Source organism: Sciurus vulgaris (assembly GCF_902686455.1).
Source record: "Sciurus vulgaris genome assembly, chromosome: 4".
Taxonomy (NCBI): Eukaryota; Metazoa; Chordata; class Mammalia; order Rodentia; family Sciuridae; genus Sciurus; species Sciurus vulgaris.
This window is the reverse complement of record NC_136464.1, coordinates 175,023,487-175,038,627: the sequence shown is the minus strand read 5'-3', so window position 1 is coordinate 175,038,627 and position 15,141 is coordinate 175,023,487. Positions and strand designations below refer to the sequence as shown.

Sequence of the window (15,141 nt, the reverse complement as noted above, 5' to 3'; positions counted from 1 at the left end):
ATGATCCACTTGGGGCCTGCCCCTGGTGACCTGATGGCTGTTTACGCGGTGGCAACCGGGCCTGGTCATGGGAGGAGGGGCACCGGAGCAGTTCGGCCACAGCGAGCTGCAGAGCTGGTCGGTACTGCGGGTGATGAGGCGACTCCGGGAGCAGGTTTAGACGGAGAGGGGCAACACACAGCGCTGGCAGCTAAGGCTCCGACCTGTGCTCGGCCCTGAAGCAGCTGCATGACAGGTGATTAACCAGCCCCCGGTGCTGCAGCTTCCCCCGGGCAACATGGCTAACAGCGCTGCCTGAGAAAGACGGAGGAGCCCGGCCAGTGTAGATGCACGGGCGCAGGACATCTCTCTCTGCCTGTCTTTGAACCTCTCCGTGACAAAAACACACAAAACAAAGCGGAGCTGTGCTCCTGACACAGGGTGCTCTGTGCTGTGGGGAGAAAGGAATCTCAGGAGACGATGAGCACAGCGTCCAGTCACAGGGCCTGCGCGGCACAGAGAGCCTTGGAATCCCAGGGACCACACACAGCACGAGTGTGACACTCCCAACACTGGAGCTGACGAAGGCTGACCACTGTGTTTGAGAGCAAAATCTGCCAGATGAGTTGGAATTTAAGTTAGTTTGGTAAACATTAGCATAGATGGCTACCACCTTGTCATCTTGATGCTATAAATAGGACAGCACAGTTCAGTGCCAGGCAGGGGCAGGATTGAGTCCTGGAAGAACCATTTCCTGGGTTCAGGTGCTTAATATTCTGAGGACTTTGGTGAGTGGTATGTCAAGACATGTAAAATTTGCCTGCCAGTTCTTGGTTCCAAAGTAGCACTGAATGAACATGAGCCGGCTGCTGGTCCTCCCTCTCCTGCTAGTTTCCAAATAACCTTCCTCTTTACGCCTCGCATCCTCCACCCCCATCCATTCCTTTTCTCAGACTCTCCTTCTCAAGTAGATGGCATCGGGAGCCGTTCTTGTTTACTCCTAAAATCTACCCCTTGACCATCAACCTCTCTATACCTACTTGCTTTGTATTTTACTTCTACTCAGTTAGAGACGAAATTAAAGTTCTTTACAGCTAAACAACCCGAGGGATAATTACTCCAAAAAGTTCTTAAGCCACCTCTCAAGGCAATGTCCTTCTTGGACTAGAACACTGTGATATCTCTGTGCCATTTCAATGCTTGAAGGAGTTGAAAATATTGAAAGGTCAAGGTTCAGATGACTCAGGTCTCATCATTATCATGGACATTTACTTCTCCTGTGATGGTTTCATAAGACAATCCTCTGAGGTCAAGTGACAGTTCCCTTTATCCAGGACCAATTGTCAAATCTGTACATTCCAGTTCTAGACTCAGGGCTCTTTGGAGAGGGTAGTAGGTACCCTGGTGCCTTTCCTTTAAGAGATGATGACCCGGAACCTGTGAATGTGGCCTTATTTGCAAAAAGGGCCTTTGCAAGTGGAATTAAGCACCTCAAAATGACTATCCTGGATTAGGAGGTCCTAAATCCTGGGACAAGTGCCCTTAGAAGAGAAGAGGACAAAAGGCACAGAGAAGAAGATTGTGTGAAGACAGAGGCCAGTGTCACCTGGAGCCACCAGAAGCTGGCATCAAGAAGGAAGGAGTCTCCCCTACAGCCTTCAGAGGGACGACACCGCCCACACCTTGGCTTCATCTGGCCTCCAGAGTTGTGAGAGAATACATTTCTGTCCTTTTAAACTCCAACATTTTGGTAATTTGTCACAACAGCATCAGAGCGATGAGGGGGGAGGTTGAATTGAGGAGAAACCAACCAGTGCGACTCCCCAAGGAGCTCCCGGGTCTGCTGTCCTCCACACCCATACCAAAGAGCACCCAGTGAGAACTCCTGTTCTAGTGGATTCCAGTAATCCTCAGGCACAGCTTGTTTCTTCTACCCCTTTAGTGCTTGCTCTTCACTGACGCATCCCTGTCTGGAACATCTCGCCTCTTCTTGCCACACTTAAAGGGCCGGGAAGAATGGAGGCTGCGCGGTGGCAGGGCTGCCTCTTCATTGCTTGCACAGAGTGCACTCAACTCTCATCCACACAGTAGTTAGCACTTGGAGGTGATAAATCAATAGTGCTTGAATGGAGGATTAAACAGGCATATGGAAGAGACAGCATTTGCCTCACACCACTGAGGCGCCTGCCACACCCCAGAAGCCCCTAGTTTCTGATTCAGCGGATCTGGGCTGGGGCCCAGAACTTGTGTTTCTGCCACGTTTCTGGGAGATGCTAATGCTACTGGTCCAGGGACCACACTTTGAGAATCTCCAGTCCAGAACAAAAGTGCATTTACACAGGCCCAGGATCCCAAGGTTCACAAACTCAACAGAAATTCCACCCTGCAGAGAAAATGGACCCAAAAGAGCTATCAGGAGCTTCCTCTCTGCCGAGCCTGGCCGACAGCAGGTGACAACCAGGAAGAGTGCTTCCAGCCTTGCAGAGGCCCTGCTTCTTCCCTCTGGTCAGTGCTATTCTTCCCACCTGACAGGGTCCAGCGGCCAACATCAGTTGTCCTGTGCATCAACTGAGAAGGGTGGAAAGAGGTTTCTCCCCCTCACACACAGTGAAGAAGCCCAGGGAGGGCAGGTGCAGAGCCTGGGGTGGGTTACCTCTGCTTCACCCTCACACCACCATCTCCCAGCAGGGTGGCTGGGGAAATTCCTGAGGCTCAACAACAATGGGGACAGGTGGGTGGATGAGGAAAGTGAAGTGTGTGCATACACTGGAATGTTCTTCACCCTATAAAGGAAGGGAGTTCCTACCCAAGCTGTAATAGGGATGAGCCTTGAGGACATTACGCAAAGTGAAGGAAGCTAGGCACAAAGGACAGGTACTGTACCAACCCACTTACAGAGGCTCCTGAAGAGTCATTCAGAGGCAGAAGGTGGAGCAGAGGGAAGGGATGGTGTGAAGAAAAGAGTGGAAACTCACCTCCATTTCCCTTTTCAGTGCTCCTTTCTGTTCGCAGAACACAAACCTCCTCCAGTCAGGAAAGCAGAGCAGTGATCTCAAGAGGACTGCTGTGTCCCTATTTTTGTTTTGGTGTCTGTATGGAGATGTAGAATCCTTCATAAGTGCTTCCATTGGTTCAAATTTCAGGTGCAGCCACAAGCACATACATGGCCATGTGCACAAACACAGGACATAAACATACACAGTGACCTGGGTGCCACCCACTTGCACGTCCCCACCAAGAAGCAGCTTTGGTTTCCCAAGCGTGGGCCTGACCTGGAGCACCCCACCACCTGAGGCTTGTTGAAAATGCAGATCCATCCCTATCCTGATCCATGAGTCAGCAGATGGTGGAGTGAGGCCTGGCAGTCTGCATTTTAACAAGCACTTCAGGTGACCAATGACCCCCGCGGGAGAGCCGGTGGCCCCACAGCCCTCCTGCCGTCCCTGCTCCTTGGGGCAGCTGTTCCTCGGTTCCTGCCTACACGGCCTGGGGCACCGGCCACGCCACGTGGACACCTGCAGGGACTCAAGCCTGCTAACCTCCGCGCGGTCGGGTCGGCCACCTCCCAGGGTGGAGCCCGGCGGCCCCGCCTCGCACACCTCCGGCCGCCCGCGCAGGTAGCCAGCGGGGCAGGGCCTGCAGACAAAGTCAGAGGAGCTGGACTCTTCCCGCCCTCCAGTCGCCGGCGCTCTCGCAGCCGCCACCATGGGTGAGTCTCGGGGGAAGCCCGGGAAGCCGCTGTGCCCCGCAGTCGGGAGCAGCGTCAGGGCGCTGTGGCGGTGGGCGGGCTGCGACCCCGTCCCCGCGGCCGCTGGGAGCGAGGGAGGGCGCGGCCGGCGGCAGAGGCCGGCTGGGGATGCCGAGCGCGGGAGGTTGCGGGCGCCCGACGTGTCACTGCTCTGCGGTGGCGCCGAGCCCTAGGGCGCCCCGTCGTGCAGACTCCCAGGCGTGGGGAACGAATGCAGTGACCTCGACCTGCCGCCTGTGGGAACTCAGGTCCTTGTGCTCCCACTCTGCCGGCTGGCTGTGGCCTCGAGGGTGTGCGCACGACGACTCCCTGTCAGGAAGCCCGTGATGGCCGCAAGCTGCGACGCTGGTGAGGTCGGGGGTTGCTGGTGATGCCGGGCTGCCTGTCAAGCTAGCCCTGTGGCTGCCCTTTCACTTCTCTCCCTTCTGTCTGGGGAGGTGACCCTGCAATCCTGGAGGGATCCCTGGCCCGAGAGGAATTGGAGCCATCTCTCTGGGGCCCCCTTTCAGGTTCCACCACTGCCCTCAGGATATAAGCATAGGCACAGAAATGGAGTAGCTGGCTCTTGGGAATCAAAGTATCAGCAAAACAGCTCGGAGGCAACGTGACGGCTACCTGCCTCAGAACAGGTCACTCCTGAAGTGACAGAGCAGAGCACCAAACAGAAGCCAGCCCAGCCCTCTGCTCCCTTAAAGATGGGGTGGTTCAGTCAAGTGACTCCCCAGAGCCATGCCCAGGCCCTTGCTTTTCAGGTGACTGGCCACATGCTGGAGAGAAGGGACTCTGACCTCACCTCATAATATTCCAGTCTTGCCACTTGCCACCCTATGTTCTTGCCCCTGTAAAGTAAGCTCTTTTGGGACCTCGCTTCCTACTGCACTAGACCTTGCAGAGTTTGGAAGTAGAAGCAGTGAGTAGGTCACACTCTGGATATTTACTTGTGGCTAATTGTGCTTCAGGTGGTCTTGGGAGCTGCCAGCATGAGTACCCAGCTCAGCTTGGAGGGGGATCCTGAGCTGAGGTTCTGGGGCCATCCTCAAACACCATTGTGGTTCCCCATTAACCTTTCTGGGAGGTTCTCAGAAGCGTTTCTGTTGGACTGGAACATCTCAAATCCATGTTGAATTAGAATTCTGTGAGCTGCTTTTAGCACTCATAGCAGCTCAAATGGGAACTGTTGTCAAAAGTGGCAGCAGATGAATACGGAACTGGCTTTTGAAGCATAGTTCCAAATGAATCAACATTTTCTAGTTTGCAAATTGGTCCTTAAGGGTTTGGTGGGATTTTTTGTTTGAGTTTTTGTTGTTGTTTTGTTTTGTTTTGCTTTATTTTTGCGCCTGAGATTGGCATAGCATGTGAATAGCAACAATTTACATTTATACACTGGTTTCATTTTTACCAAGCCCCAACTTTTTGATCTAAAGCATAAGTACAAAAGAAACTTTTTTTTTTTTTAATTATTGTTAAGAAACAAAGTGATAGTGACTTACCCACTTGAGAACAGATCTTTGGCACGTAGATTACGCCAAAATTGTTTCAGATGCTGGGTGACTGAAGGTGATGTTTGGAATACTTGGCGAATGAGGCGACAGAGCGAAGCCATTCTTACAAAAACCTGCGCTGTGAGCTATGACTCAGCACTGTGTAACTGGAACACAGTGGGTTCTTTACTCCCCCTGGAAATCGAGGTGCAGAGGTGATGAGTGACTAGGAACGTGAGGGACATGATGAGATCCAGAACTGTACCCCTTAGGCACTCAGTACTCAGTAGCGCAAGCAATGAGAAGCCACCACAATAAACAGGATAAACTTTTGCATGGGATACGACCATGCATAGCTAAACCTGGTTGCAGAATCTTTCTGGGATCCTGAACCATAAACCCTGTTTTGTTTTGCCTTTTTTTTTTTTTTTTTTTTTTTTTTTTTTTTTAATACTGTGGGTTGAACACAGGGACAATTAACCACTGAGCAACATTCCAAGCCTTTTTATTTTTTAGTTTGAAACAGTCTTGCTAAGTTGCCCAAAAGTTGCTGAGACTGGTCTTGAACTTACAATCCTCCTCCTTCAGTCTCCTAAGGCACTGAGATTATAGGTGTGCATGAAGGTGCCCAGCTCTGCAAACCCTGTTTTAAAGCAGAAGTCAGTAATCTCTTCTGGAAGGGGTCAGGTAATAGATACTTTCAGCTTCGTGGGCCATATTATCTCCAACGACTTCTCAACTCTATCCTTGGTTTGTGAAAACAGCCACAATCTGTAAACAAATGGGTGGAGCTGTTCCAGTAGCACTGTATTTATGGGCACTGACAGTGGAATTTTATGTAATTTTCATGTACCACAAAGTCTTTTTTTTTTTAATCATTGGAAAACATAAAATCAATTTTATCTGTGAGCTATACAAAGACAGGTAGTGGGCTGGATTTGGTGCATAAGCCACTGTTTTTCTGAGTCTTACCTTAAAGTTCCTGTGCACTTCTCCGAATCTGTGTGAGGTCTTTTCTCCTGAGAGTCATCTGGGTGGGTGAAGTCTCCCAATGACAAAGAGCTTTTTATAGACTGGGGAGAAACGTTGGGGAGGAAAGAGCAGTCTTGGGAGAAGGGGTTGACTTCATTGAAGATTTTCCCTCTCACCCCTGCCCCATCCAAAACTAGCAAGGGTCTTGGTGGACTTTGGAGCTCTCACAAATTACCTCTCATGCTTTGATCTTGGAAAACCATGGATCTTGCTATGTCACTTGCCACATATTTGACTGAAAGTTAGGTGCAAAGGTCAAGTTTGAATCAAGTTCCTGCCTCTGTCTACCAAGACCTCCATCTTATTTGGGAAATTCTTTCTCTTAGCGAAGGACCCTATCCTGTGCCTGGGCCCTAGATCTCAGCCTCCGGGCTGTGTGTTTCCAGTGAGCTTTTCCAAGTCAGCTTCTTTTTGGAGGAGAAAATAATGAAGTACCTTGAAGGTAACTCACAGCTGGCCATTTGAAAGTCCTTCCACATTCTCTGCAGGAGCTCTGGGGTCAACCCAAGGGCAGGACTGAGGTGCCGGGGCAGCTGGTATCCCTGCTCTAAGCTGGGAGTGTGCAGCTGGAAGCCCAGCTTGCACACTGGAGGGGCCTTTGACCTGTGACCTCCAAGATGACCTCTTCCAGCCAGCAGCAGGAGGAAAGCACTAACCTGGGCTCTTTGCTGAGTTCTTCTGGCTGACAGTGCACTAGGCCAGTGTTTTTCAAACTTTGACGTGCACCAGACTCACCCTGAGGGCATGCTTCTTCTCACAGATCGCAGCCCCACCCGAGCCTGTGGTTCAGCAGGACTGGGGTGCGGCTCAAGTCTGGACATTTGGACAAACTCCTAGGATGCCCTTGCTGCTAGTCCCAGGACCACATTTTGAAAACCCTGGCTCCAGGTGACCCTAAGTGATTCTAAATGACAGGGCTCTCATCTTCTTGACCTTTGCCTTTGTCCAAATATTGCTACTAAAAATCAGATTGTGGTATGATGTAGTACACAGCCTGGCCCCTGGATTACCCACGTGGGTACTTGTCCATGGTGAAGAAGCTTTGGGTGAATCCATGGTAGGACTAGAAAATTAGCCTATAGATGCTTCTTTAGAGTGCAGGCGAGCAACCGTGGGTAGCAGTGGTGCATCCGTGAAGTCCAGCCTGGGCCGTCGGGGCAGCGCTAAATCACTTATTCAGGCAGGCATTTATTTCCCATGCAAGGACATAAAATAATCCTGCCTGGAAGAGATCAGAGCCTCAGGGTCAGGAACCTAAGTCCACAAACAACTTCTCCCCCTTGAGCTGTACTGAATGACCCTGTGAACCTAGCAAGTAGTGACCTGTCAAAGACAGGATTCGCTGTCTTCAAGCTAAAGCTCTGCACCTTCCTTCACACCTCTGTGCAGTCTCCTGAGCGGAATTACTCAACTTTTTGTTTACTTGGATTTTTTTTTTGACTAGTAATTTCTTCGGGTCTCTGAGTTATTGAACCATTCCATGAAGAACAGAGAAAAGCAGATGGAGGGCTCTCTCAATTGGCAAGTGAAGCTCCCAGGAAACTTTGCTGGCAGATGGGACAGTCATTCAGTTCTCAGGGTACAGTGGCTAGTGCCGGGGAATGACCTGAAACCAGGCACAGAGGCCAAGATTTGCCAACCAGCTCTGTCCCAGGTTTCAGGGTGGGAGAAGCTTCTGGACACAATTGCATCTGGAATCTATCCCTTCCAAGGGAGAAAGTGTATAGGTATCCTAGGTGAACTGATAGGAAATAAAAACAAGGGTGAGGTCTGAGGAACATCTGCACATTCTTTTGTGGTGACAGGGAGAGAGTTTGAGCAGTACCATCAGGAGATGAGTGAGAATCATTGGCTCATAACTCTGGGTTGCGACAGAAGGACCTGGAAATCACTGTTTTGTAGCTTTGTCCCTTGGTTTATGAGCACAGCTGCCATCAGCAAGCAGGCCAGAGATAAAGGACATCTCAGCAGTTGGAAAGTGCAACATCTGAGTGGAGGAGGGATAGGTTCTTCCCCAGAGACTTGAGAGGGAGGAAGATCTAGAAGATCTAGTTCCTCCAGGGTGGAGGCTGGAAAATGTCCAAGGTCCCCAAAGGCTGCTGGAGGAGCTTCTCCCTGGAGCAAGGGTTCTGAATCTCAGTATTATACAGGGTCCATGATCGCGAGCATGTGTCCATAAGGAAAATTCGGTTCAAGAATCAGATCAAAGACTAGAAAATTCACAGAATGTGCTTAGTTAAGAAGGCGCAGTCAAAGTCCTCAAACCAAAGCGCTTAAAACTTCCACAGTGCCTGGAGCGACAAGATTTTGTGGTAAGCTGTAGGATATATCAAAGATACACTTGTGCACTGGCGATATTCTTAGGGAAAAAAACTCAAACACCTGATTCACACAGTGCACCGGCTTCCTGCTGAACCAGAAGTACCACAAGCAGAAATATACTCTCCCTTAGGTTGGAGGCTGGAGGTCCAAAGTCAAGGTGTGAGCTGGGCATGCTCTCTGGAGGCTCTCGTCTCAGCTTCTGGGACGCTGGCGAGCCTTGGTATTCCTTAGCTCACGAATGCCTCACCTCAGTCTCTGACTCTGCTGTCACCTGGCGTCTCCCTCCTGTGTGTCTGTCTCAGCCTCTTCTCCTCTCTTCTAACTCCCACTGGATTTAGGGCCCTCCGACGCCAGTCTGACCCCATTCACCTTAACTAATTTCCTCTGCAGCCACTTGTTTCCAACCAGGGTCACATTCTGAGATTCTGGGGAGGACATGAATTTGGAGGTGACATGTTCTGAGATATGTCATATGTCCCTTCCATAGGGCTTGGGTGGAAATATCCTCAGTGTGTAAAACAGACTCCACTGGGCCACATCCTCAGCTCAGGTGCTGTACTTGGTGACGAGTGACTCTCCCAGCAAGACAGATGAATTTAGAGTCTTAGCTCTAATCAGTTAAGTGGTGTGGAGAATCCACCCCTGCCATGTGTAATATCAGGTGAGATCAGAAACACTTAAGTGGCGTAGTAAACACAGACAATTTACCTCAGATTAATTCCAAAAATTGTGGCCATACTTCACTGACCCAGTACTTTGGATCTGTGGTTAAAGTTTCCAGGCAATCTTTACACATAGTGTTTAACCCTTTTTCCCTAATTATTTTTTCTTCCAATATAACTTTTTTCTACGTTTGCTCACTCCAAAATTATTTTTAAAAAGACAAGAAAAAGGTGTTACCCAAAACTTCTATGGATGGTTGTTAGATGATATCTAATAATATTTAAAATACACATAATGTTACCAGTTCTACTTCTAGAGCTTTTTACAGATATTTTCATGTTAACAATAAGGACTGTTGAACCTAAATATCAACTGGGCAAAAAATGTGCATGTCGAGCCAAGTTTTGTAGCCTAACTTCATATTTAATATAATCATACAGTTTTTTTCCTAGTCACAATTTATCATGTAAGAGTGAAAAGCCTTGGTGTGTAAAAGTTACATTCTCTAACTTACTCATGTCCAAAACAAAAAGACCAGCAGATTGGTTCCTTTTAATTTAGCGACACTGTGGGTCACTGGCATTGTTTCGTCCTTTGACCGTATCGGGGTCATATTGTATTTTGGCACAGTATGGATCAGTGTGCAACACTGATGCTAATCTACTAGTTTCTGCTGCCTGTTGGGTGTGGGCAGCTTGGTGGGGAGGGAGGGTGTTGTCCAGGAGGCCAGTCACCACTTCACGCCCACAATGTTCTACAGTCTCCTTCTGAAGAAGGTCTCTCTCCTCTTGAACTTGAGAATATAGTTGTCCATTCACCCTTAGCTGCCATGCATTTATATGTTCTGAACTAAGAGTGTTCTAGGATAAAAATATCCAAGTGCAGGGCTGGGGAGATAGCTCAGTCAGTAGAGTGCTTGCTTGCAAGCACAGGGCCCTGGGTTTGATCCCCAGCACCAAAAAAAAAAAAAAAAAAAAAAAATCCAAGTGCAGATAAAGAAACCAAGTAGGAGAGCAAGGGTTACAGTTCTAATGTCCAAGAAAATCATCTCACCTGAGCACCTGTTCCCAGCCTAGACCTGGGCAGAACTTGGGACTATTGCCCAGGTCCTTTTGTTTTGCTATATATTAACTCCAGCATACTCTCTGGCCTGGCTGACCTTTTCCTGCAGTGAAGCAGTTTGAGATTAAGTGATCTCTGAGTATGTCCAAAGATGATTGGGCCCTGGGACCCCAGAGACCTAAAACAATAAGTGGCACACTACAAATGCCCTTGGATGGTCATGGTTGAGTTGTGTATCCCCCAAATTCACATGTTGAAGCCTGAACCCCCCAAAACCTCAGAATGAGACCTCTTTTGGGAATAGGATGGTTGTGAGTGTACTTAGTTAAAGTGGGGTTGTAGAGGGGGAGATGTGGACCTGGCAGTTTGCACAGGGAAGATGCACACGGAGATGAAGACAGAGATGGGGTGCTTTTCTCCAACTCAGGAATGCCAAAGACCGAAGCCCCCACCAGATCTGGGAGAGGAGCCTGGAGTAGATCCTCCACGGCCACAGTGGGAACCAACCAGGCCATCACCCTACCCTCAGGCTTCAGACCTCGAGGACCGTGAGGCAAGTCACCTGCATTGTCTTAAGCCACCCAGTTCAAGATACTTGGCATGGCAGCCCCAGGAAGCGACTTCACTGACCCCGAGCTGCCCTCAAACCCGAGCCGTCAACCCCCAAGTTGAGGGAGGGAGTGTTTTAAAGAAAGGCCGAGCACACCTGGGACCAAGTGAGTCCTGACAGATGACGGAAAAGACACAGTGTCACAGCTTATCCCTCACGTGGCGCAGGGGAATGGTCACAGACACCAACTCCCCAGGTCCCTGTCCCCACAACAGAAAGGATGACGCTGAAAGCTCAGGGACTGATGAATGGGTCGTGAGGTGCCCTGTCGCCACGGAGCTGATGCCAGGTGGCAGCTAGGTGGTAGCATGTTCTGTGTCTCTCCTGAGGGGCTGGCAGAAGCCCCACCTGTTTAGGTCTCAGTGTTGAGGGGGTGGCAGAGCCCCTCCAGGGCCTCTTGCCCACCAGGTGTCCAGCCAGACTCAGATCAGCTGCCAGCAAGCCTGGTGGCCTGTATGGACACAGGTAGGGTCCTCAGGGCTGAGCTGATCTTCAGTAGCGTCATGCCAAGGTCACTGACTGCAACCCACACTCTCCCATTAGCACTGGTTTCCCCGTATCTCTAAAAAGTAACTTCATGCCTCTGGGGTTCTGCCGACTTTCCTTGTCCTTGAAGGCCTGATGACAATCCACAGGCCCTGAGCGTTTTTGCCAAGAGGCGACCAGCAGCTTGATGAAGGTGGTGCTCTGGAGGTCGCACCGGCCACTGAGTAGCTAATCGTGCAGGTAGCAGAGGAATACAGATTCCTTGAATGGGAACGAAGGTCACTATTTCCATGAAGGACAATTGAAGTGTGACCCACAGGTGTGTGGCCCTGACCTGCAGGAAGCTCCCAGCAAGCGGAGCCCTGGGGGGTGGACTACAGCCCGACCCCATTTACCAGGCAGCGCAGCCACCCAGGGACACCTCTTCTTACTGGGACAGAGCCTCTGTCCACTTGTGAAGCCATGCCTCCCGGGCAGCATCAGCCTAAGAGGTCACATTTTCCCAACAGACACAGCAATGCCAGGTGGACCTGCAGTGACCCCAAGGGTGGGGTCAAAAAAAATCAATGGGAAAAAAATCAAATCAAGAAACAGTGTCCACAGGATCCACTCCAGGGCAAGCACTTGGGTAACAGAGTGAGCTTATTCCAAAGCCGACCTGGCTACGACGGTAGAAGAGCCCATTGAAGGAAAGCGAAGCACATTTCATTGCTTGGCCAAGTTATCTGTTTTGGAAAATAACTGAAGCCAATGTGAGACCTCAGGTCCTACCCACTCTCCCCTGTCCTCCCATCAGTTGAGGTTTAGCCTGGGGGTGTCCTGCTAGGCTCTCTTTGAGGTGCCGCACACTTTACTTTCTTTAGAAGAGAGAGGGAGAGCGACCATACAATACGAGGCCATGTGACATTTTTCAGATGTCAGAACAGCTCCCACGTGTTGTACACTGAAAAGCAGTTCATCAGAAAACACAAGGCTTGCCATGGTAGCTCATGTTGGAAAAGACTGGCTTTCTCTGGCACAGCATCCTCATCCTGTGGCCTGACTTCTCAGGTGACATCCTCAGGCCCTGCTGCTTTTGGGCCGATGAGAGCTACTGTGGAGGGAGCTGCCTTTTCTTTGAGGGCACCTCACCCTGCTGCCAGGGACTCCCACAGTAAGTTCTTGTCCATATTTTCATTCCAAGACAGTCCATTCCTAACCTCTGTCCATGCTTGGTGGAAACTCTACCCTGTTGTCTTCATGAGGTGCATAAATAATAAGCCTCATCTTATTCATGTGGATTGGTCCTGTTACCTGACTTGCAGAAGTGGTCACTTCTCTGGGTGAAGGAATGGAGGCCCCAGGGCTAGGCACTTGGATCAAAGCCACACTGCGAGGAAGAACATCCCCATGCTCCAGTTCCACTTCCCCGTTCCAGAGCTTGGCATCTTTCCACCCTCCTGATGCAGAGAACATTGAGAAATTTCTCACCTAACTCCAAAACCACTCCTGTCCTTCGTGAAACCAAGCTGTAGAGTTTGGCTCTGCAGTGCCGCTAGTACCATACAATGCCACTATATAGTTCTGGAGGTCTGAAATGGATTTCACTGGGCTACAGCAGGAGGCCACCAGGCTGCACTGGAAAGGAGAGTCTGTTTCCCTGCCAGTCCTAGCTGTACAGGCTGCTGCATTCTGTGACTCATGCTCCTGTCCAGCACTTGCCTGTGCCCCTGCCTCCATTGTCACGTTCTTCTCTCTTTGTAGGTCATTTGTGATTATATTGGGTCCACTGAATAGTAGCTCAGGATATACTTTACATCTCCAGGTCCTTAGCCACATATGCAAAGTCTCTTTTGCCATGGAAGGGAACATATCCACCAATTGCTAAGATGAGAATGTGGACATCTCTGGGGAACACTCTTCTGTCCCCATACAACTTCAGAAGCACCCTTCCTAAAACATGCAGGGTGTATGCTGTTCCCTCAGTTGGATGCTTGGTAGAGACAGGAAGCAGTTTTCTCTGCCCCTGAGGATAAGGTGAGAGCTTATCAGGCCCCAGCAGAGTACCCTGATCTGTCCTTCCAGTCTCCCCAATCAAGCTCCTAGAAATGCACAGTCTAGCTGTTCATGGTGCTTATTGAGTTCAGTCATGAGTCACATAATGTTTTGGCCGATGTCAGAGCACCTATCCCCTAAGGTGTCCCTAGATCCTAGGTGTGTGGTGGGCTGTCCTGCCTAGCTTCGTGTAAGTACGCTTCCTGAAGTCCACAGGACAGAATCGGCTGATTGCTCACATCTCCCCAATGTTAATCCACTCATGACTAATGATTTCCAGGTTGTAAAACACTAAAACTGGAGATTTTATCCCTAAATGATTCAAAATATGAGACAAGCTGTGTATAAACAGTAGGCAATATTTACATTAATGGAGAGATTTTACTAAGTGGTGGGGATCAGTGGAGTCTCTTATTTTCTCCCTGCTTTCTCTGTTCCCCACCAAGTCAGTAATCATAGAAATGTATAATATACACTTATTAAATTGTTTGGACAAAAGAAAGGCAAAATCACTTCGAGACTTAGGATAACAGGAAGGCCCAGCGTTTGTTCTGAGTGCCGGGTGCTGACTAAGCTCCGTAGATGAGACATCTGGATTCTAGGCTTGGCTCTGATCAGTACTGAAATCCAGGTGATCTAAGAGCCATTCTAGAAACTTGGGACCACTTTAATATGCTGATCAGATCTACTGCCAGGACACCAACCACAAACACAATTGAACCAAAGTAAACAGTTGGGATTTGAGTTCAGACTGGAGTCTCCCTGTGTACACTGCACTGTTCTTGGCCTAAGACAGCAGCCCTGTTGTCGCAGTAGTGTAGATAAGAAGTGCTGACTGCGGCAGAGGTCCAGCAGATTGCTCTGCATTCTAGAAAAGACGAGCTCAGCAGCCTCCACCCTGAATAATAAAAGTAGTTCTATCGTACTCGCCTTTCGGAACACAAAATGATTCCTGGGTGGTGACCAGGACCAGAGCTCACGTTTGAGTGAGTTCAGGAATTCCTGGGTGTGATGTTTGTTCACATAAGGTCTAAGCTCCCTGAACATTTTGGTCTCTTTTCTGTATTCCAATTTACATTTGAAGTAAATATCATGTAGCAGATAGTAGGTGATACATGATATTTAGCAAGAAAGCATCATCACTCCACAGAGATGAGGTCTTTCTGTGTGAACCAAAGTTCTGAGAAGCACAGGAAGGACATTAAAATGAAGCTTGGCTGTCCCTATGGCTGAGTTTCAGCCCACCTCCTATTTTCCATGGATGCCGCAGCATGAGCAGGCCTCACTTCTTGCTTTATCTTGGGAGGCAATGGTGAGGCCATGGTGTCTGAAGTCTAAGTAGGCAGGTGCTGCAGGCTATTGCTCTGTCCTGAGAAAACGCAAAACACAGATGCACCAAAACAGGGCTCTTGAGTGATACCAATAGCCTGGTTTGTGGTCCAGCTTTTAAAAGGACCGTTTGCCCAGTAGGTCCTTCCTATTTCCCTGGCAAGGGAGACTCCTCCCTGTCTGGTGGTGCAAGATGGCGGCAGGGAGAGTCTACAGCTGGTGAATCGCATCACCAGAGTCCCATTGGGAATCATGTGGCCTACTCAAAAGGAGGGTTTATTTAGACAAGGCTGTTTGAACAATGTGAGGTAAGGATCCACAAACGGTAGTGCAGGTCTCCCTATAACCACCCCGACACCTGGGGGATAAGGAAGGAAGTCATGAAAACTTGGGAA

At 49.6% G+C, this 15,141-nt stretch overlaps 1 protein-coding gene across 1 annotated transcript in view; it reads left to right on the top strand.

Annotated features, from left to right (window-relative positions):
• The window catches only part of SLC15A1 (solute carrier family 15 member 1), a gene marked incomplete at its 5' end in the record, with an annotated part of 55,670 nt that continues 40,529 nt past the window's right edge, over positions 1-15,141 (top strand). The window contains 2 exons of the mRNA XM_079136263.1: positions 1-121; positions 3,549-3,688. Of these exons, the coding sequence (XP_078992389.1) occupies positions 1-121; positions 3,549-3,688 (261 nt within the window). The remainder of the gene's footprint in view (positions 122-3,548; positions 3,689-15,141) is intronic.